The 22,170-nt window shown below is 43.7% G+C and overlaps 1 protein-coding gene across 13 annotated transcripts in view; it reads left to right on the top strand.

Moving 5' to 3' along the window:
- The first annotated feature begins 1,466 nt into the window (after window positions 1–1,466).
- RNF175 (ring finger protein 175) overlaps window positions 1,467–22,170 on the top strand; it is a 49,918-nt gene continuing 29,214 nt past the window's right edge. For 5 of the 13 annotated variants that reach the window (XR_012435180.1, XR_012435181.1, XR_012435179.1 and 2 more), the window contains exons 1-3: window positions 1,467–1,856; window positions 9,868–9,905; window positions 12,616–12,757. Coding sequence is in view for 6 of the 13 variants with exons in the window: in XM_005556109.4 (XP_005556166.3) it covers window positions 1,791–1,856; window positions 9,868–9,905; window positions 12,616–12,757 (246 nt within the window). In the remaining 7 variants the exon portion in view is untranslated. Of the gene's footprint in view, window positions 1,857–9,867; window positions 9,906–12,575; window positions 12,758–14,388; window positions 14,492–15,528; window positions 15,597–22,170 lie in introns of those variants that run through there. The other 8 variants (XR_012435184.1, XR_012435183.1, XR_012435182.1 and 5 more) reach the window with 4 other exon arrangements.

Genomic DNA, 22,170 nt, shown 5'->3' with positions numbered 1-22,170 from the left:
AATGAGCTAACACAGGTAGAGTGCTCAGGTCGGCACCTGGCACACGGTATGCATTCTATCAGTGTTAACCATGATTTCTATTTCTCCAATTCATTATGCCTTCTCCAGCCTCCGGGCTCTCACATCCCCTATTCTCTCCATCTCAGACACTCTTTCCAACACATTCTCATCATGCTACAAGGTAGTCTTCAGATGTAGGCAACAGCCCCAGCGGCACCTGAAAACTTGTTCAAAAGACAAATGCTCAGGCCCCACCCTAGACCTACTATATTAGAAACTCTAGGGCTCAACTCCAGCAATCTGAAGGTTTTTGTTTTGTTTTGATTTTTGATAGAGTCTCGCTCTGTTGTCCAGGCGGGAGTGCAGTGGTTCCATCACAGCTCACGCAGCCTGAACCTCCCGGGTTCCAGCGATCCTCCAGCCTCAACCTCCTGAGTAGCTGGGACTACAGGACTACAAGTGTTGCACGCCCAGCTCACTTCTGTATATTTTATAGAGATGGGGTTTCACCATGTTGCCTAGGCTAGTCTCAGACTCCCGGGTTCAAGCAATCCGCCCGCCCTGTCTTCCCAAAGTGCTGGGATTAAAGGCATCAGCCACTGTGCTTGGCCAGCACTCTGAGTTTTAACAAACTCAGCAGTCCTCCATGGGATTCTGATGCCCAGTTAAGGCTGGAAAACCAAGGCATCATCCGTGATAATTGTACTTAGATGCTTATTTTTCTCTATCCCCTGTTAGGCTCTACGTTCCACAGTGGCAGAGAAATGTCCATCTTAGTCCGTTTATCTCCTTTGTAGGTGTTGACAAATAGGAGCCATCACACACTGGAATGGAGTAAGCCATATTTCGTAGGACACAAGATCTAATTCCGTGCTCCTCTTTTCTGTTTCCCCAAATCAACACAGAGGTATTTCTAAAGTCTTGCCTAAAAGTCCCAGCTTGTTCTCAACCTTGAAGCCAGGCTTAGGCTCAAGCTGTAAAGGGGGAGGGGAAACCCTGGGGGTAGAGGGGCAAAGGCAAGATGCTTGCGTCCCAGGGGCCCTGCATGACCTGGAGCACCACAGGGGCCAAGAGGGTCTGCGCTCTCCCTAAACTGGAGTTTCTCTCCGGCACCATCTTTGGTGGAAGCACAGATAACTGAGGAAAGTCTGTATCTGCACAGCCATCCGAACTCCTGCCTCCTAACAAACACCTCTGAGGAAGAGAGCTGAGGAATCAATCTCTCTCTCTCTCTCTCTTCCCCCCCTCCCTCCCCCCCTCCCACCCTCCCCCTCCCTCCTCCCCTCCCCCTTAGGCCCCCTCACAGTCCTCCCCATTCTTCCCCTCCTCCCCAGCCCCCCCCTCCACCCTCCCCAGCGCCATTTCTCACTCCACTCCTCTACTCCCCTCGCTCCCTACCCACTTCTGACCCCTCCTCCAGTCCTGCCGCCGGGTAACAAAACCGCTGGTTCCCGCCACACGCACCCGGTAGGCTCAGGACGCCTTACTGGCGGCGATGGCTGGCTGAATAGCTTCCCAACAGAGAGGCCTGAGGTCCTGAAGGAGCCGGGGGTGCTGGCGACCTCGAGGCCGCTGCTGGGGAGGAGGCTGGCCAACGTACAGGGGGCGGAGGCGGGGCGCGCCGGGAGGCACCCATCTCCCGCCCCGCACAGCCCAGGCGGGGCCGCCGCTCCGCCGCAGATCCGGCTCTCACCCTCGGCTCCCGCGGCCCCGCGGCGCCTACTTCTGCGGACTCTGCGGGACCCTCCCCCGCAGGCGCTGTGCGCTGGAGAAGGCACAGGCGCGCAGGCATGGCCGCGGGGGCGGCCGCGCGGAAGGCAGAGTCGGTGCTGGAGGCGCCCCCGCAGCAGGAGCAGGTACCGGCGCCGGGGATGCGGGCGTGGGGGACGCCAGGCCGGGGTCCCGGGGCTCACGCTGGTGCCAGGCAGGCTGCACAGACTGGTCTCCAAGACCCCGGGCCCCACCGGGGAGAATCAGCCCTGGAAGGACGTGGGGATGGACACATGACCTTCTGGAAGATGCCACCGCGAGGGGTGCCAGTCCCTCCTCCACTCCCTCCCTCCCACTTCTGTGCGGTCCCCGCTACCTTCCTTTCTTCCTTCTGATCCTCTTCCTTCGCTCCATCCCTCTCCTCGCATCCTTGCACTTTCTCTTCCAGGCTCACCCCTTACAATTCTGCCCTCCTTAGTGACCGCCAGTGCCCTCCTCCCTCCTCGGCAGAAGCCCCCAGGGCCCAGAGTCAAGGTCATAAGCACCTAGGGAGGGGAAGGGGTGTGCTCCAGGCTCTTGGGTAGACCTTTCTGGTTCTCAAACTCGAGTGTCTTCAGAATCACTCGGAGGACCTGTTACCACGCAGACTGCTGGTCTGTGTCCAGGATTTCTGATTCAAGATGTGTACCCTGATCGTCAGCTTGTCTTGCCTGGTGCTCAACCTAGCCCATTTCTGCTCCTGCTGGCCTCAGTTGCAAACCCAATCTTAATTTATTCTTTATTCATAGGACAATTCTTCTTAGGCTGCATCCAGGTACCAGGAGAGTTTGGGGGTGGCAGAGGGTAGGTCTTACCTGGAGGAACCCAAATCCCATCCGTAAAATGAGGACAAAAATAACTCTTAAGGGCAAAAATAACTCTTAAACAACAACAAAAATCACTCATAGAGCGGGTAGGAAGAGATTAGTGTCCCAAAATAGGTTCAGGCAAAGAGCTGTAAGATTTCTGAGAAGGGCTTGCTCCTGACTGCCCTTCTTCTCCTCCAACCCGTGAGGGTGTGGCATTCGAGCTGGGTTTTGGGGAATGAACAGGATCTGACCTCATGGGCCAGAGAATTCTAGATAGAGGGAACAGCAGTACCAAATGGCTTGGAGATTATTTTTAATGTTGGGATGGATGGCCATGGGAAAAGGCAGAGAGAGGGGACTGTCCACTCTGACTGGCAGAAACCTAGGGTTCAGGAATGCTTATAGCAAAAAATAAGGGTGGGCTAGGCTGTGGAGGGACTTGTATACCACAAAATGGGGAAACTTTTCATGAAACTCCATGACTTTCTTGCTGGTTTCAAACCCAGATCATCGAAAGGGAGGTTCTGAATTGATGAATGCATGCCAGGAGGGCCAGCGGATCTAGTACTGGTGGCTTTGCTGCTGATCTTTGCTCTTCCTTAAGGCTGGCATCACTGCCTAGTCTGCTGTCCTCAGGAGGTATGGCCTCTCTGTTGAGGCTGCCCTAGGAGGGACTCACAGCTTTTCCCTTAATCCCTATGGCAAGACAGTGTAGTCCAGGGCCCAGCAGCCAAGGCATTACCTGGGAGCCTGTTAAAAATGCAGAGTCTCAGTTCTCATGCCAGACCCACTGAATCGAAATCTGCATTTTAGCCAGACCCCAGGGTGATTCATCTGCACATCAAAGTTCAAGAAGTGCTGGTTTCTTGACTTTACTAGAGCTGGGGATAAGAAAGGGAAAATAGAGATAGTTACTGGCCAGCCTATTATCTGATAGCTTCCCTTTAGTTTGAACCTCACACTATTTTATTTTCCTTCACCACGCTTATTACTACCCGAAGTACATCTATGTGTGTATTTGATTGTCTAAGAACCTCCTTCAGCATGAAAGCTCCAGCAGACAAGCCAGGTGGTCTGCCTCGCTTGCTCCTGTATTTCCAGGATCTAGAACAGTCTCAGCAAATGGCAGGGCCTCAATAAATATGGAATGAATAAATGAACAGTAACATACAACCTTAGGATGTGAGACCCTAACTCCATCGTACCTTACTGGACAAACACCATCTCCCTATTCCCATCTTCCACCTCCCCAGCTACAACCCCCAGGGTCTTTTGAGCCTGCAACTGGTTAGGTATGTTTGAAACTCCTTAAATTTGAAGTGTGAGAGAGCAGAGAGCATGGGTTTAGGAGTTCCCTCTTCTGTTTGTGTAAGGCTGGCTTTCCAGGCTCAGATCTCTCCTGAGAGCTAAGAGGACCCACCACTTCTCCAAAACTGCTCTCTGCTTTGGGGTAGGCCACACACAGCCCCTCCTCTGCATCCACAGGCATGCAGCCTTGCCGTGTGACATGAATTCCTTACCAATGAATACAGCCCTCTAAACCTAACATTCCTACCTGGCACTCACATGTGGCCCAGGGGCATCACTAGTTTCTGAATTCATTGTTCTGGCTTTGCCACTTGGGTTAGAAAGATTTTTCTAACAGGTGGATTTTGTGAGGGAAGAGTTGAAAGTGGGGAAATCAGTTTGGAGGCAGCAGTTCAGGTGACAGATGATGAGAGCCAATTCCAGGCGTGGGGTGGCAGTCTCCAAACACATGGAGTGTGCCATGTGCCAGACATGGGGATTCAGTGTGGGGATGAGGCCAGCCCTGGCCCCCTACAGATTCAGGTAAGTAAATAAGTCATCAACAATGCAGACTGGTAATATTGTTCAAGGTGAGTAGATATCCTGGGAGGGGCCTCACTGAAAGGGTGTCCTGGAGTAAGTGGGATCCAAGGATGAGCAGAAATGAGGCAACCCAGCATGGAGGCTGGGAGTGGACGGAGAGCATTCAGGGACAGAAAAGCTCTGCTTGGCTGGAGCAGAGGGTGTGTGCAGGGGCAGTGGAGAGAAGGGAGGCTGAAATGGGATACAGGGCCTTGTGAGCCATGTTGGATTTCAGGCAGAAAGACAACAGGATCAGTCTCCCTTTAATGGGAACACTCTTACTGTCTGAAGAGGGAAGAGAGTGAAGGCAAGGGCCTCAGAGGAGGGGAACACCCTGCATGCTGGCCTCCATCTCATCCTCCCCTAGCCACCCTAGCTAAGGAGTGACAGCCCTTGCCCCCTGTTGGTTATTCTCTATCACACATTCTATTTTCTTCATAGAATTTACTTCATTAGGCAGTTGTTTTGTTTGCTTGTTTATTGTGCATCATTTCCTCTAGAACACAAGGTCCTATTCATGAGAACAGGTACTTTGTCTTTCTCACCCTTGAATGCCAGCTCTTAACCCAGTGGCTGGCACACGGGAGGCACCACTCCATATTTGCTGAATGAATGACAAAATGAATGGCATAGAAGCCATAGGGGAGGAGAGACGGGGGCACGTTTGTGAGGCATTTATAGGCAGGGTCAACAGGAGAGTAGTGGGTTGGAGGTACAGAGTTGGTTAGGGGCAGGGATGATGCCCCAGGCTTTTCTGCTTTGAGCAATTGGATAGATAGAACAGGATGCGGTTAACCGAGAAGGGGTGGGGGGGACACGAAGTGGGAACAGCTTGGGGGCAAACAATTATATTCATTTTAGGGCAGGTTAATTCACATATCTGAGAGAGAGATTCCCAAGTGGGGCTATGTAGGAGGCATTCAGAAACATCTGGAGCTCACACAGATTTAGCTAGCCAAAAGAAAGATATAAGAGATTGATACAAATACAGTGCTGGAACAGGAAAAAAGGACATGGCAACTGATCAGACAAGGAAAGGAATAAAAGAGAGGACAGAGGCAAGCTTACTTTTGTATTGTTCTTTTTAGTGACATATGTTCATGTAGAATACACTTAATGTAAAGAAGTATAAAAAAGAAAGTAAATGCCCAGGATGTATCACCACCCATGGAACATTCCTGTTAATGTCTTGGGAGCCATTCTTCTGGGCTTTTTTAATTCCACATGTCTCTTTATGTAACTTTATATTTACATAAATAGGTTCAGATTATACACAACTGTTTTGAAGCATGCTTTTTCTGTTAACAATATGTCATGAAAATATTTATATGTCAGTAAATATGAATCTGTGTTATCATTTTATAGCTTACAGATTGTTTTATGTAGATATACAAAAATATGGGTCTTTTTCATCCATCGGGCTGGGTACTAGGTGGGTATTTCATTTTTAAAACAGGTATCTTTCAGTCCTTGGAAATTTTCTTGTATAATTGCTTTTAAACTTCCTGCCATCTGTTATCTTCTTCTCTGGTTCTAGAACTCTTTTTTTTTTTGGACATGAGGAGATTTCCTGGCCCAATTCTCTGATATTCTTATATTTTCTCTTCTGTTTTCCATCTCTTTGATTATTTCTGAGTTCTTCAATTTATTTTCAATTCTTCATTTGATTTTTTATTTCTGTCTTCCTATTTTTAATTTCTAAGAGCTTTCGGTTGTTTTTCTATATTCTTTAAAGCACAGTGTTCTTGTCATCATGGGTGCAGAACTCTTTCCTGTCTCAAACGTCTTGTGATGTTTGATTGTCCACTTGTATCTAAGGTGAGACAGTACAGCACTGTTAAGTTATTGCTACCAGGGAAAGCTTGTTGACAGGCAGTCTTCAGTGGAGGGTGACCTGGCTGGGCCTTTTCATAGAGAGAACAAGGACTGTCCATATCTATAGGTCTGTTCTCTTGGCTTAGATTGATTCATTCTGTGTGTAAGGGGCATGTCTGGCTACCAGCTAAGTGGGCAAGCCCATGTCTAACATGCCTAGGCCAAGAGCACAAATGGAGGGCCTCATGCCACATGTCTAAGTTTTATCAACTGATCTGCTCTCACAGCCCTGCCTGCAGGTCCACCTGTGGCCCGTGTAGCCACATTCTCCCTACCTGCACTGCTGGCTGCAGGCTTGAGTGGTAGCAGGGATCTGCTGGGACAGGGAAGATGGAAGTTTCAATGTACCTGTACTAGTTTCCTAGGGCTGCTATAACAACAAAAAATGTATTATCTCACAATTCTGGAGGCCAGGAGTTCAAAATCTAGGTGTCAACAGGGTCATGCTCCCTCCAAAGACTGTAGGGGAGACTTCTTATTTGCCCCTTCCAGTCTCTGGTGACTCCAGGTGTTCCTGGCTTGTGGCTGCATCACTCCAGTCCCTGCTTCTGTCTTCACATGGCCATCTACTCTGCCTTGCTACTCTGTGTTGCTGGATGTCAAACCTTCCACTACTTTCTCTTGTAAGGACACTAGTCATTGGATTTAGGACCTGCCCTAAATCCAGATGATCTCATTCTGAGGTCCTCAATTACATCTGCAAATACCTTATTGCCAAATAAGATCACATTCACAAGTACTGGGGGTTATAACTCAAACTATATCTTTTGGGAGGACACAATTCAACCCACTACAGTGCCTAAACCAGGGATGCGGACTGACCTCACTGACTCCCAAGGAAGCTGTGGTAGATAGGATCTCCCACCACATACCTCACTTTTCAGACTTGGGATTTCCAAGCAGTTCCAAGCTGCTCCCAGACTACCTCACTGCAGTTAATTGAGGAGCCTCATCAACCAAGATCCCACTTAGATGGTGTGGGATGGCCAAATTTCAAAACTTTATCTCCAGTTTCCCAGAGCACAGGCTATTCTTTTTCTTCTCCCCAACCTGCCAGTCCCCTGGGGTGTCAGCCCTACATCATCTCTTTCCATTTAGGGTCTACTCACTCAATCAATTACCAGACTTTCAAAATATTTTCATAAGAGACAGAAAAGACACCGGGCACAGTGGCTCATGCCTGTAATCCCAGCACTTTGAGAGGCCAAGGCAGGCAGATCACCTGAGGTCAGGAGTTCGAGACCAGCCTGGCCAACATGGTGAAACCCTGTCTCTACTAAAAATAGAAAGATTTAGCCAGGCATGGTGTTGGGTGCCTATAGTCCCAGCTACTCAAGAGGCTAAGGCAGGAGAATCACTTGAACCCAGAAGGCAGAGGTTGCAGTGAGCTAAGATCACACCATTGCACTCTAGCCTGGAGTCTAGTCTTGCACTCAAGCAAGACTCCACCTCGAAAAGAAAAAAAGAGAGAGATAAAAACACAGAAAAGAAAAAGAAAAGATAAAAACACAGTTATTTTGCATTTTAGGGTTTGAGATGTCTGGGGTTCTCTAAAGCAGGGCAGGGCCCCTGCAGCCTGATCTAGAGTTGATGCTGCCAGGGAGGATGGTGCTAGGGCTCTCTAGACTCAGATGAGGGCTGCCAGTGTCCTCTGCTCTCCCTCCACATGCCTGGTGCCTCTCTGCCGGTGCCTCTGGTTTAACCACTAGTATTCTGCTAGTGTGGGGGCCTCCAAACCTTAAATTGACTTTCGGTGAACCTTCTTTTACTAATCCCAGTTGCATCCCCCACTTCTAGACACCCCAGGACCCTGCAATCCACAGCCCTCCTGAGGGTATTTGCACACACATTCTGCTCTGCACTGCCCACATGCTGGTGGGCTTCGGTGTCTTTTGCCCTATGGTGTCCCAGTGTCCCTTTCTGCTGGCCCATCTACCGGTAGTTTCAGAATTGGCTGCTCTGGACTCCTCTCTCATTCTCTTTGGACTTGGAGGCTTATATCCTTTTGCTATTGTTCTAGTGGTGTTTGGGGAGGGAGAGGAGGTAAGTGCACTTTTTTTATTTAACATGTTTCAATAAAAGACCTCATTTTTACTTTTTTTTTTTTAAACACAGTTATTACTAGTGAGTTTAAACACCTTTCCGTAAATTGGTCATTTGTATATCTCAATTCGTGAATTTCTCATTCATGTACTTTGCCCTTTTGGACAATCTGTCTCTTTTTGATTAAATTATAAAAGCCCTTTTCACATATGATTATTAGCTTTTTGCCCCTCACATATGTTATGCTTTCCCCAGTTCAATTTGTCTTTCAAATATTGAGGACTATAATGCATTTTATTTTAAATGTCCTCAAAATCTGTCATTTTTTTAACTTTATAATTTCTGGGCTCTATATTATACTTAAAAATGCCTTTTCCACTGCAGAATTATAAACATGTTTATCCATGTTTTCTTCTAGTACTTTTAAGATTTTCTTTCACACATTTAAGAGAGAACAAGGCTTTGGATGAAATAGAAAAGTATACGTTTAGGCAGTATTTGCACAATGCCAGGACCTTTCTGGGTGATGCCAGGAAAGAAGAAGGGGATGGCATAGGGGATAATACTGGCAACTTCTCAATGGCTCCCTGTCCCCAGGTGGTCCCACCAGGTGGGTCCCTAATATTCAAATGGAAGTCACAACAGCTGGGCTCAAGTGTTGAGTTCCAAGAATGAAGCAAGCCTCAGGTAATCAAGCTGCATGAATCTCCTCCTTTGTTCCACAGGTCCCTTTCTGCTAAGTTCTACTTTGGGGGCAAAAACATTGGCTGTCTGCTCTTCTGTGCTCTCCATCAAAGTTATACGATTATGTCTTTCCAATGATTGGCCTTAAAGGTTTCAAATGACCAGATGTAGTGGGTTAGCAATAATCTAGAAAAGGTAGTCCATAGGTGGACTCTGTAGGTCATCCAAAAAGCACAGTTCTGGAGATGATCTCTGTGCTTTCCAGCTCAATTTGTAAGGCAACAAGCCCAGATTACTCCGTTTCCTGGGGTCAGTAATGATGCCTTCTTAGCAGGAGAATGTAAGAATGCTCCAAATCAGCGGAGCCTCTGGTCAGCTCTGTCTCTGAAACTTTGAACTTGGAAATGATATTTACTCACTGAGATTGGAGATATTTACTCAATGCTATTATTTAAGATATCAGCAAAACAGATGTTTTTTAGGGATGCTCAGACTCACACTTCATATCCTAGAAGCCAGAGTAGCATGGCCTGTTGGGAGACCACTCTCTGTAACTTTGACTGATTTGCCAAAACAGAACCTCATCTGATTCTCTGATCCAGGAACAGGATCAAATACTTATTAATAGTGACCTGATTACTCTTTTTTTGTTTGTTTGTTTCATGTTGTTTTAGTTCTGTAAGCAAATTATTTTACTAGAACTTTTATTCCAAATTATTCAAATACTATGTGATGCTGTTATTTTTCATGGTCTGAGTTTCAACATGGTCTTGGTTTTAACAGAAAAACCAAGAAAACAAAGATGTTTTTTGATAAGGGCCCTTTTTGTGTTTTTCAGATCTCTCATACAAAGCTTTCTGCAGAAGATGCGTGGAAGTAAGTAATTAGTATTTTTTAAGAGTTGTTTTGCTAAAAATTAGATTTTTATCTTAACAGTTGAGAAATTGAATGAAGTCATAATTTTATTTGTAAATTTTCCAGGATAGAGAAGATGGGGTAGGATACACAAATACTATAGACCAAAACACATGGATTTCATCTGTTTTCTACAGCATGATCCATAGGAAAAGATCATGCAGTTACACAAAGCTGGATTAATATATCCTTCAAAATATGGCTGTGTCAAGTTACTATTATTTTAGGCACAAGTTACTATTTATTTTAGGCACAACATACACCGGTTTTGTTCCTACACACATTGCCCCTGTGTTCTGGTACATACTGTAGGGCCATTGGGCCCTGTGAGTGCCACATGAAGTGAAATAAGAATGAAAAGCTCCTCCTTTTTTGTATTACAGGAGTCAATTTTGGATGCATTCCTACTCAAAAAAGAAAATACTTACTACATTTGTACACCAATATATACTTTTCAAAGTACTTCAACATAGGCTAACCAATTTGAGATGCATTTTTATAATAGATTAATCTGATATAATAGATTAATAATCTTATAAAGTGTATTTTATATCTAGGCAAGTGCTATTTTAGACTGATGATGAAGTCACTCTTTTATCTATATGCCCTAAGTTCAAAGTCTGTTAATTATATAGAATATTAAAAAGCTATTTTAGATTTGGAGCTGTATAAACCACAACTAAGCACTTGTAGTTTTTCATTTTTCTTCCCATTTCTTCAGGGGAACAAGTTTGGTTTTTTGTTTGTTTGTTTGTTTGTTTAAATGATCTTCTAGAAATCATTCTTGTCTCCTGAGCTCAGCTTCCAATACAGAGACTAATAGCCATGTAATTTTATTCAAGTTGCTTACCTGATATGGATTTCAGCTTCGTCATTTGATAAATGAAGGAGATTCATTCCATCTATGGTAACTTCCAGCACTGACATTCTGAGAGTCCCTCTCAAAGAAACTGAACTTCAGCAGTAGTATTTACTGGGCTCTGTGGGCTGATTTCCACACCTTTTCCAGCAGGGGGAACCCTTGGGATTTGGATGAGACCCTTTTCTGAAACATTCACTGCTCTTTGGAGTAGCTGTAGAAATGCTGGCAGAGGGAGAGAACCCAACCCACATACCCATCAAGTGCCTTTAAAAGGTCACTATCTCATGGCACAGACTTACCCTGCAGTGTTTTCTGGGTGGTACACTAGCTAACTGCATACTGTAACCAGATGTAAGTGGAAACTTTAAGAGATTTTGTGACTGATGGTGCCACACTAGGGATGAAAGATAATGATAACCAATATTCAGAAAGTAACTGACAGCATTCATACTTTTTCCCCATGTTCACTCATCTTGACCCTGGGCCTCTTTCTCTTCCTCTAGGCTCATGGTTCTCAATCTTGGCTGCCCCTTAAAATCACATGGGATGCCTGAAAAATTCCTGATGTCACATCCCATCCTGAAAATCTGTATTAATTTGCTAGGAATACCATAACAAAATACCACAGAATAGGTGGCTTAAAAATCAGAAATTTATTTTCTCGCAGTTCTAGAGGCTGAAGTCCAAGATTAAAGTGCTGGCAGGTTTGGGTTGGTATGTTGAAGTACAGGGGACCAGGACATCAGTGTATGAATTTCGAGAGGGTGCAGCCCCCTAACACCCAGAAATGGTCATCTAATTGATCTGGATATGGGGGGTTAAGGTTTTTTTTAAAGCTTCCCAGTGATTCCTAACTTACAGACAAGGTCAAGAACCACTGCTCTAGGTTCTCATCAAGGCTACTCCAGAACGTTAAACCAGGTGACAAAGTATTTTGTTGATTTTCTCTACAATTGTGCAAAACTAAGCATCCAACTAAAACGGTAATGTTCAGCCATCACGGGAATGTTTGTGCGTGTCTAAGATAATACTTAAGCCTATTCTTTCTCTGTATAATAGTTCTGTAACAATTTATACAACTCATTCAAAAGCTTTCCATTGCCCCATGGATAATATTCTCTCCTCTGGCATAAGCACCATCTGCAGGGTATCCTTTTACTTGGAATAGTAGCAAATGATTTAAAATTACCAACATTGGACTGTTTTTGACTTTCAAAAATTGACATTTCATATGATGCAGCTCAATAATAATTATTCCTCATGTAGATACAAATACAATAACATGTGCTTTATAGTCTTACAACAACCTTGTCAGTTACAGAAGGATGGTTATTTGAAATTTGCAAATGAGGAAACTGAGGCTCAGAGAGGATAAATGACTTCCCCAAGGTTGTGAGGCAATGAAGTGGCAGATCAGACACTGGAACCCAGGTCTTCCTGGGGCTCATTAGTTTTTTTAGCCCCATCACTTAACTTAAAAGACAAGGCTGAGGCCAGCCACATGGGAAAGCAAAGGAACTAGTTTTACTAAGAGAGTCAGGCTTCTCCTCCCAGCTGCTCCTTCTCCAGATCTAGGGAAAGGGAAGAAACCAAGAAAAACTTTACAATCAAAACTTACCAACCCTTACCTTTGAAACCCCCTGTTGCTTTTTGTGAGCCAAACACATTTTTTTGTTTTGTTTTGTTTTTGTTTGTTGTTGTTGTTGTTGTTTTGTTGGGTTTTTTTTTGTTTTTTTTTTTTTTTTTTTTTTTTTGGCTAAATGCACAAGGTTGAGGGCTTTATCAGATGACCTCATTTGCCGGTTCCAGCCTGCAGCAGGAGAGGATGTACAACATGCACCGGGGCCACGAATCCATGCACGTGGAAATGATCTTGATCTTCCTCTGCATTCTGGTCATTGCCCAGATAGTGCTGGTTCAGTGGAGACAGAGGCATGGTCGATCCTACAATGTGAGTCACCCCTGTAGCTGCTGGGAGCCTGCTCCAGCTTGTATCAGCTTGACTATTTTTTTCTAGGACACATTCTCCCTTGGTTACCACTTTGAAGGAACTGCCTTGGTTTAAGTCAGTGGTTCTCAACCAGCTGCAATTTCACTACCAGGAGACATTTGGCAATGTCTGGAAACATTTTTGACTGTCAAGACTTGTGGAGGGTGTAGATGGGGAGGGGAGTTGCTACTGGCACCTGGTGGATAGAGGCCAGGGATGCTGGTAAACATCCTCCAATGCAGAACAGCTCCCTACAACAAAAATTTTCTAGCCTAAAATGTCAATGTTGCCAAGACTGAGAAATCCTGGTTTAAGTAAACCAGTTTTCCTTTCATGCATGAACAACTTCTGCCAATAGTCCAGGAAAAGAAGGATTAGGAATAGCCAAAAGAAATGGTTTAGGCTGTCTGCTATGGTTTGAAGGTATCCCCCAAAGTTCTTGTGTTGGAGATGTAATCCCCAATGCAACAGGGCTGGGAGGTGGGGCCTAATAAGAGGTGATTTGGCCATAAGGGCTCTGCCCTTGTGAATAGATTAATGCCATTAATTTTGTGGGAGTGGGTTTATTATAAAAATATGAATGTGGGCCCATTTTCTCTCTCATTCTGTCCTGCCCTCTTACCTTCTGCCATGAGATGACACAGCAAGAAGGCCCTTGAAAGATGCAAACCCCTCTGTCTTGTACTTTCCAGCCTCCAGACCATGAGGCAATACATTGTTGTTTATTATAAATTACCCAGTCTGTAGTATTCTGTTATAGCAGCACAAAACAGACTAAGAAAGAAAATTGGTACCAAGAAGTGGGTCTGTTACTATAACAAATGCCTGAAAATGGGGAAGCAGCTTTGGAACTGTGTAATTGGGCAGAAGCTGGAAGAGTTTGAAGGAACAAGCTAGAAACAGCTGGTCTTGCTGTAACAATGGAGTATGAAAGACGAGTCTGGTTAGGGCTCAGAGGAAGAAAAGAACTATAGAGAAAGGCTGAAACTTTTCAGAGATTACTTAAGTGGTCATTGTCAGAATATTAGTGAAAATATGAACAGTAAAAGCCATTCTCCTGAGGTCTCAGACAGAAATGAGGAACAAGGTATCGGAAACTGAAGTAATGGCCATCCTCATTATAAAGTCAGAAAGAACTTGGCTTAACTGTGTCCATGCTGGAGGGCTTGATGGAAGGCAGATTTAAGAGCAATGAACCAGGATAGCTGGTGAAAGAAATTTCTAAGCAATATATTGAAGGACCTGCATGGCTTCTTTTAACTGCATATAGTAAAATGAAAGAAGAGATAAATGATTTAAAGATGGAATTTATAAGTAAAAGAGAAGCAATATAAAATTTGCAAAACTCACAGCCTGGCTACGTAAAGAATAAAAAGGTTTGCAAGGGTGCAGCCAAGTGACCCTTTGATAAAGGGGATTAACACAGCCAGAAGGAAGCCAGGTGCAAGTAATCAGGACAACAGGAAAATGACCCTGAAGGCATTTCAGTGACCTTCAAGGCTGCCTCTCTCATCACAGGCCCAGGGCTCCAGGAGAGCAGAGTGGTTTGGGGTGACTCCCCAGTGTGCTCTACACAGGACCAGTGAGCAGAGCCACCTCAGGACTCTGCTCCTTGAATTCCAGCATCACTCTCCTTGGCTGCTTCAGCTGTGGCTCCAGGGAGCCCAGGTGCAGCTCAACCTGCTGCTCTGAAAGGTACAAGCTCTAAACTTTGGTGGCGCTAATTCTGTAGGCACATGCTGTGAGGGCATGGCAGCCTCCACTTAGATTTCAAAGGGTGTTGCGGACAACCAGAGGGCCTAGGCAAAGATTTGTCTTGGGGTAGAGCTGCCACAGAGAGCGCCTAGGAGGACAATGCCCAGCAGAAGTGTGGAGTCACGGCCATAGCAGAGAGTCCTCACCAGGCCTAGGGGAGTCCTTCAGGGTGGGGATGCCCCCAAGTCCTAGAACTATACAACTACCAGCATGCAACTCCAACCCAGGAGAGCTATGGGCATGCAGCATGCAACTCGAGCCTAAGAGATATGGACATGAGATTCCAACCTGTGAGAATTATGTGGGCTAAGCCTAGCAAAGCCATGGGGGCAAGGCTGTTCCCGAGGCCTCAGGGTTCCAAACCCTACATCAGTATGCCCAGAAAGTAGGACATGGAGTCAAAGAAGATTATCCTCAAGTCTTAGGATTTAGTATTGTTTACCTTGTCGAGTTTTAGACTTGTTTGGGGCCTGTTACTCCTTTCTTCTTGCCTATTTCTCCCTTTTGGTATGGGAATGTCTATCCTCTGCCTGACCGATCATTGTATTTTGGAGGAAGAGAACTTGTTAATTTCACAGGCTCACAGCTAGAGGGGAATTTGCCTCAGGATGAATTATGCCTTGAGTCTCACTCATATCTGATTTAGATGAGACCCTAGACTTTCACCAGAACAAGTTAAGAATTTGGAGCAATTGGGATGGAATGAATATGTTTTATGTGTGAGAAAAACATGAATTTGGAGCTAGGGCAGAATGCTGTGGTTCGAGTGTCCCCCAAAGTTCATGTGTTGGAAACATAATACTCAATACAACAGTGTTGGGAGGTGGGGCCTAATGAGAAGCAGTTAGGTCATGAGGGCTCTGCCTTCATGAATGGACTAATGCCTTTATTGCAGGAGTAGGTTCCTTATAAAAGGATAAGTTCAGCCACCTTTTCTCACTCTCGCTTTCTCTGGCCCTCTTGTCTTATGCCATAAGATGATGTAGCAAGATGGCCCTCACCAGATGCCAGCCATTCAATCTTGGACTTCTGAGCCCCCAGAACTGTGAGAAATAAATTTCTTTTCATTGTAAATTGCCCAATCTGTCATATTCTAGTATAGCAGCACAAAATGGATTAAGACACTCTAATGTTGTTTCATTAGTAGTAAACTATCTTGGCATTAATGGTTTACATATCCATGGAAATGTGTTCATGCACACACTGCATTGACCTCAGCAACATGGAGCCAGATTTCATTTTCACAGACCAATCTCATTCAAGCATGTTCACCACCAGGGCCTGAGAGTCATACTGTGGGCCTTGTTGGGCCTGAGACCTTGCCATCGCAATGTTTACAGCAGTAGTTCTCAATGGTTAGAGCAGGGTGCATCAGAATCATCTAGAGAGCTTGTTAAATCAAGTTCCCAGGTCCTGTCCGTTGAGTTTCTGATTCAATAGTGACCCAAGAATTTGCTTGTCTAACAATTTCCCTCATGGTGCTGGTAATGTTGAGGCTGCCAGTCCTGGAACTACACTTTAAAATCCTCTGGTTTAGATTCAAACATGGACTAAATGGAGAAGTGTTGCAAAGGGAGAAGGTCCTCAGTTAACATTCTACATGGTTCTGGGTCTTGGAATGGCCATTATAGAGCCTGAGGGACTCAACTTGCCTGCAACACATGAAGTGTTGACTTAGACCAATATATTATTTTATTATTACCTGTCATAGAATTTATTTCCCATATAGTACAGGGTCTAAAGGAATTCTTTTGAGTTCTGTATTATATTTAAGTTTAGGTAATTTTGAACATTTTCTTTAGAAAGGGGAATCTCATTTTATTGTTTTAAAGCAAATGTATCCATTTCTGCCATGTCACCACTGTCTTATCAATTATAATAAACACCCTTTATATTGCACTTGGATAATGTTTTTAAGTAAATGAAACTGGAATCAAACCTCACTAGTACTTCACTCATATCAAAGAAAAGCTATTTAAATATATCTTAACTATGGTTTCCTTATCTGCAAAATGGAAGTATCTAAGATAAAATTTCTAGAGTCCTCATGTAGGAAGAAACCTGGATTCATAAGGAATCAGTTCATAGCCTTATTCATTCTTTCTTTATAATTAATCATTATCTCTGGGTTGATGTAGAAAAAAATGTTCTTTTTTCATAGTAACACAGGTGTGGATTTTGCATAAGAAGCCCCCTGACCTTGAAAGGAAACAGTGCCCCAGGAGCCCGTGACTCGCACTGTGTCGTACCACTCCTGCAACATTTTCATTTTATGATTTTTTTTTTCTTTGAGTTGGAGTTTTGCTCTTGTTGCCCAGGCTGGAGTGCAATGGTGTGATCTCGGCTCACTGCAACCTCCGCCTCCTGGGTTCAAGTGATCCTCCAGCCTCAGCCTCCCAAGTAGTTGGGATTACAGGTGCCTGCCACCACATCCGGCTAATTTTTGTATTTTTTTGTAGAGATGGGGTTTCACCATGTTGGCCAGGCTGTTCTCAAACTCCTAACCTCAGGTGATCCACCCACCTCAGCCTCCCAAAGTGCTGGGATTACAGGTATGAGCCACTGCGCCTGGCCAGATTTGATGATTTTTGAGGTGGCATATGCACAAAGACCATCCTTGTCCTGTATTGAAGCACTTTGGCTCTACCTGGCCAAAGACAGACCTGCTTATGCCTCAGAATCCCCTTTAAGGACTTGTGGCCATGGAAGGGTCTGACCGTAGATGACTCAGCTACATTGGACTAGGTGGACACCCTGGACCCTGACCTCTGTTGGTTAGCTGGAGTCATCTGAGTTGTTTCCTGTTGCTAACTGCACAAGCTGTGCTACCTGCAATGCCTCTCCAGGGACTTGCTTTTGACTGCCACCTCCCCCTGATTCCTTTAGTCACCCCACTTTTGCTCTCTAAGGTTGCTATTTCTATGTCCCTCTGTCACACAGCTTCTATGTTTTATGGCTACCCAGTGGGGCTCTGTAGTCCTAAGGATCACCTTGGAGGTGACCAGATGCCTGTGATCATGCCTCTCATGATGATAATGATCATGGTGATCCTGTCTAGCACTTTGACAAAGCCAGAAGCCTGCATAAAGTCGCCCCCACCATAGTCAAGGACAGATTCAGGTCTCATGGTGCCTTGAGACTGCTGAGTTAGCTCATAGACTTGGTTGGTCTCTGGAATATATTCTACGTCTTTGCGCATCAATCCATCTAATTATTGATATCATCCCAAAGGAACAGGTTGAGTAGCCCCATTCCCCTGCATGTCTCTATTGAGGGGCTACTCAATCTGTAGCTCAAGATGAGAGGCCAGGCTTTCCCATGCTGTAGCCTTGACTTTGCCCCATGCTTTGCATCCCTTCTTGAGGATTCACCTCCAGAGTGGTCATCAGAGCACAGCCATTTCAGGCACTGTTGGTGATGTTTGCAACCATCTGAGCTGGAAATTGTTCCTAGAGTACCACTAGCTTATTCTAACACTGGCTTCCAGCTTTCTTATACTTGGGTGAACAATATCAAAAAAACCCACTGCCTAATACACTACTGAATTTAAAGTCTTTGGGATGGAATTTGACAGACATGTGTGCATAAATGCTGATCTAAATTGCCCTATCATCCAGAGAGAACCTAGCTTTTAATTGTTTTTCTTGGCATGTATAAGACTAGCTACTGAGAGCTTTGAACATGTTTATAAGATTCACAACATTGCTGGCTCTTTTCTACAAGGGGCTATATAGTGAAATTTATCTCCATGACTTGATATTGTAACCTCTATCAATATTAGTAACATATTAATATATATTATAATTACTATAATACTCATAATTATACATAAAATTATTATATATAAATTTATATGTAAATTACTATTATTATTACAGCTGTGATAAGTGCTTTCTGTACTTTACCTCAGTTACCTTGAGAGGTAATTATTTTTTATCCCCTTTGTGAAATATAGTTCAGAGAAATTAAAAACCTTGGCCAAAGACATATAACTAATTAGTTGCAGAGAGGCTAGAATTCAACCTCACTAGTTATTTGCTCTCATATCAAGAACAAGCTCACTAAATATCTTTGAATTTCAAGTACAGTGACTGATCCATAGTAAATGTTCAATACTATTAGTTGACTCCAAAAGCATCCAAGAGATACTGTTTGTATATAACATTTGTGCAAACGTAATCATATGCTGTAAAAGCAGTTTGCTAATAAAAGAATCCTTTCCTAGACTTTTGTAAAGCTAGAGAGAATGCTCAAACATTGACTTACAAAGCAGTACATCTGCTTATCCTGCCTTGCCACCCCTTCTATTCTGCCTCATGCTTTTGTGTGTGTGTGTGTGTGTGTGTGTGTGTGTGTGTGTGTGTGTGACAGAGTCTCACTGTGTCACCCAGGTAGAGTGTAGTGGTGCGATCTTGGCTCACTGCAACCTCCGCCTCCCAGGTTCAAGAGATTCTCCTGCCTCAGCCTCCCAAGTAACTGGGATTATAGGTGCCTGACACTGCACCCAGCTAATTTTTTTATTTTAATAGAGACAGGGTTTCACTATGTTGGCCAGGCTGGTTTCGAACTCCTGACCTCAGGTGATCCGCCTGCCTCGGCTGGCCTCCCAAAGTGCTGGGATTACAGGCGTAAGCCACCATGCCCAGCTATTCAGTCTCATGCTTTTGCTGAGGACATTTTCCTGGGCTGATTTTGTGAGATACAGTAGGTTGGTGCAAAAGTAATTGTGGTTTTTCCCATTACTTTTAATAGCAAAAATAGCAATTACTTTTGCACCAACCTAATGTGGCAGGATGGTGAAAGGAAAGAGTACTGGCTTAGAAATAGGAAGATTCTAGCTACTCATTTAACTACAAGGAGCCTTTGTTTCCTGATATTTAAAATGATGAAATTTTTAAAAATAGGAAGGACTTCTGGTTTCAGCTCCAACATATAAAAAGCTTGGAAGTCAACACTTTTATCTTACAACAAGAAAAAAACTGGCCAAACTGATTATCAATGACTTTTCTTAGACCTGTCAGAGAATTGAGGTCACAGGGAAAACCACCACCTCAAAATCTAGAGAGACAGGTGAATGCAGGAAATCGTAGCTGAGATCTCCTTCCTGAAAGCAGAAGCAACAATGCCATACATTCAAATGTAGTAACTCTGAAGGATTGCTGGAAGCAGTGCATAAAGTAGTGTGAGAGTGAAAAACTCCTGGGAGCCACAGTCAGGGACCCCACATTTTGTTTAGGTTTTACCTCCAGCTACCCCACCAGGTTCCTATGATGAAAACCCAAGAAGTGTTTTCATGCTTCCAGCAGGGGAGGGGAAAAGTGACCACTTCGAACCAGATCCAGAATGTTCTCCATAACAAGGCCTACCACAGCAAGGGAAAAGATTAATAAGAGCCTCCTCCAATATGAGGGGAGAGAAATAACCCAACTCCAGCTTCCTCTAGCCTTCCTGTGTCACCTAAGGGGAAACAAAATAGTTGAGAAACACTTGTAAAAGCCACCCCAGGGACACAGGCCTGAAAGAGACTTAACCATATGATAACAGAATGCTCCCACTACCCTTACACCCTGCCATCACATCAACAGGTGTCCAGTGTAATAGCCAAAGGTTACAGCTGAAAGAGCTGTAAGCCTTAGACTCTATATAAGAAGGAATGTTTAGGGAAACCCAAAGACAACAGCAGAGACAGAAACAAGGACACTAGTGGAAATTGAAGACTTTGACACCTACAACTACAGCAAACATTAAACACAGCCCAACTCCTAGCCAAATTAATATAAAACCTCACACTAAAGGTCTGTTTATCTCAGCTTGTATTACTTAATACATCATGTCTGCTTTTCAACCAAATATTACAAGTCATGCTAGTAGGAGAAAAAAAACACAGTCTGAAGAGACAAAGAACCAGACTCAGATATGGCAGAGATTTTGGAATTATCAGACTAGGAATTTAAAATAATTATGATTAAAAAGTCAAACTCACGGAAGTAGAGTAGAATGGTGGTTACTAGAGGCCATAGGAGGGTGGGTAGATGGGGAAAGGGGAGCTATTATTGGTAAACAAGTACAAAGTTTTGGTTAGATATGAGGAATAAGTTCTGGTATTCTATTGCACAGCGTGGTGACTATAGGGTTAACATTAACGTATCGTATGTCCCAATATAGCTAAGAGAGGATTTTAAATGTTCTCACTGCAAAAAAATGATAAATATTTGAGGTGATAGATATGCTAATTAGCCTGATTTGATCATTTCACAATGTATACATGTACAGAAACATCACATTGTACTTCATAAATATATACAATTATTATTTTTCAGTTAAAAATAAAATAAAAGTTAATGATGGCTAATATGCTAAGATATCTAATGGAAAAAGTAGACAACATCCAAGTATAGATGGGTAATGTAATCAGAGAAGTGGACACTTACAAAGAACCTTTTAAAATGCTAAAAATAAAACAAAAAAAAATAGTACCAGAAGGGAAGAATGTCTTGAATGGCCTCATCAATAGATTGGATGAAGCTGAGGAAGGAATCAGTAAACGTGAAGATAATGTCAGTAGAAATGTCCCAAAATGAGATGCAAAGAGAAAAAAAGAGTGAAAAGAAAATAGAACAGAATATCTAAGAACTATGGAACATTTTCAAAAAACATAACATACACATACTGGAATAGCAAAAGGAGAAGAAAGAGATAATGGAACTGAAAAAATATTTGAAATAATAATGACCAATAATTTTTCAAGATTAAGGAGACACCAAACCACAAATCCAAGAAACTCAGAGAACACCAAGTAGGGTAAATGCCAAGAAATCTATACCTGGGTATGTCAAATTCACATTACAGAAAGCCAAAGATGAAGAGAAAACCTTAAAAGCAGCCAGAGAGGGGAAAAAACAAACCATGCAAACAAGAAGAAAGTGAAGTAAAATATTAAAGTATTGAAAGAAAAAATCCCAGCAATCTAGGATTCTATATCCAGAGAAATTCACTTCAAAGTGAAAGAGAAATAAAGACTTTATCAGGCAAACAAAAAATGAGGAATTCAGTACCAGTAGTTCTGACCTGTAGGAAATGTTTTTTAAAAGTTCTTCAGAAAGAAGTAAAGTGATTTAGGCCAGAAACTCAGATAATCTACATAAAGAAAGAGTGTCAGAGAAAGAATAAATAGAGATAAAATAAAACTTTTTCTTTCTTTCTTTCTTTTTTTTTTTTTTTTCTTTTGAGGTGGAGTCTCACTGTGTCACTGGAGTACAATGGCGTGATCTCGGCTCGCTGTACCCGTCACCTCCCAGGTTCAAGTGATTCTCCTGCCTCAGCTTCCTAAGTAGCTGGTATTACAGGCGCCTGCCCCAACACCCGGCTAATTTTTGTATTTTTAGTAGAGACAGGGTTACACCATGTTGGTCAGGCTGGTCTCAAACTCCTGACCTCATGATCCGCCCACCTTGGCCTCCCAAAGAACTGGGATTACAGGCATGAGCCACCACGCCCAGCCCTATTTCTTATTCTTAATTCCTCTAATAGATTAATTGTTCAAAGTAAAAATAGGAACAATGTATTGGGTGATTATGTTATATGGATAACTGAAATGAATGATAGCAGCATTATAAGAA

This window comes from Macaca fascicularis, chromosome 5 (genome assembly GCF_037993035.2).
Source record: "Macaca fascicularis isolate 582-1 chromosome 5, T2T-MFA8v1.1".
In the NCBI taxonomy this organism is placed as follows: domain Eukaryota; kingdom Metazoa; phylum Chordata; class Mammalia; order Primates; family Cercopithecidae; genus Macaca; species Macaca fascicularis.
Note: the sequence above shows the minus strand (reverse complement) of the source record. Positions and strands in the feature narration are given on the sequence as shown.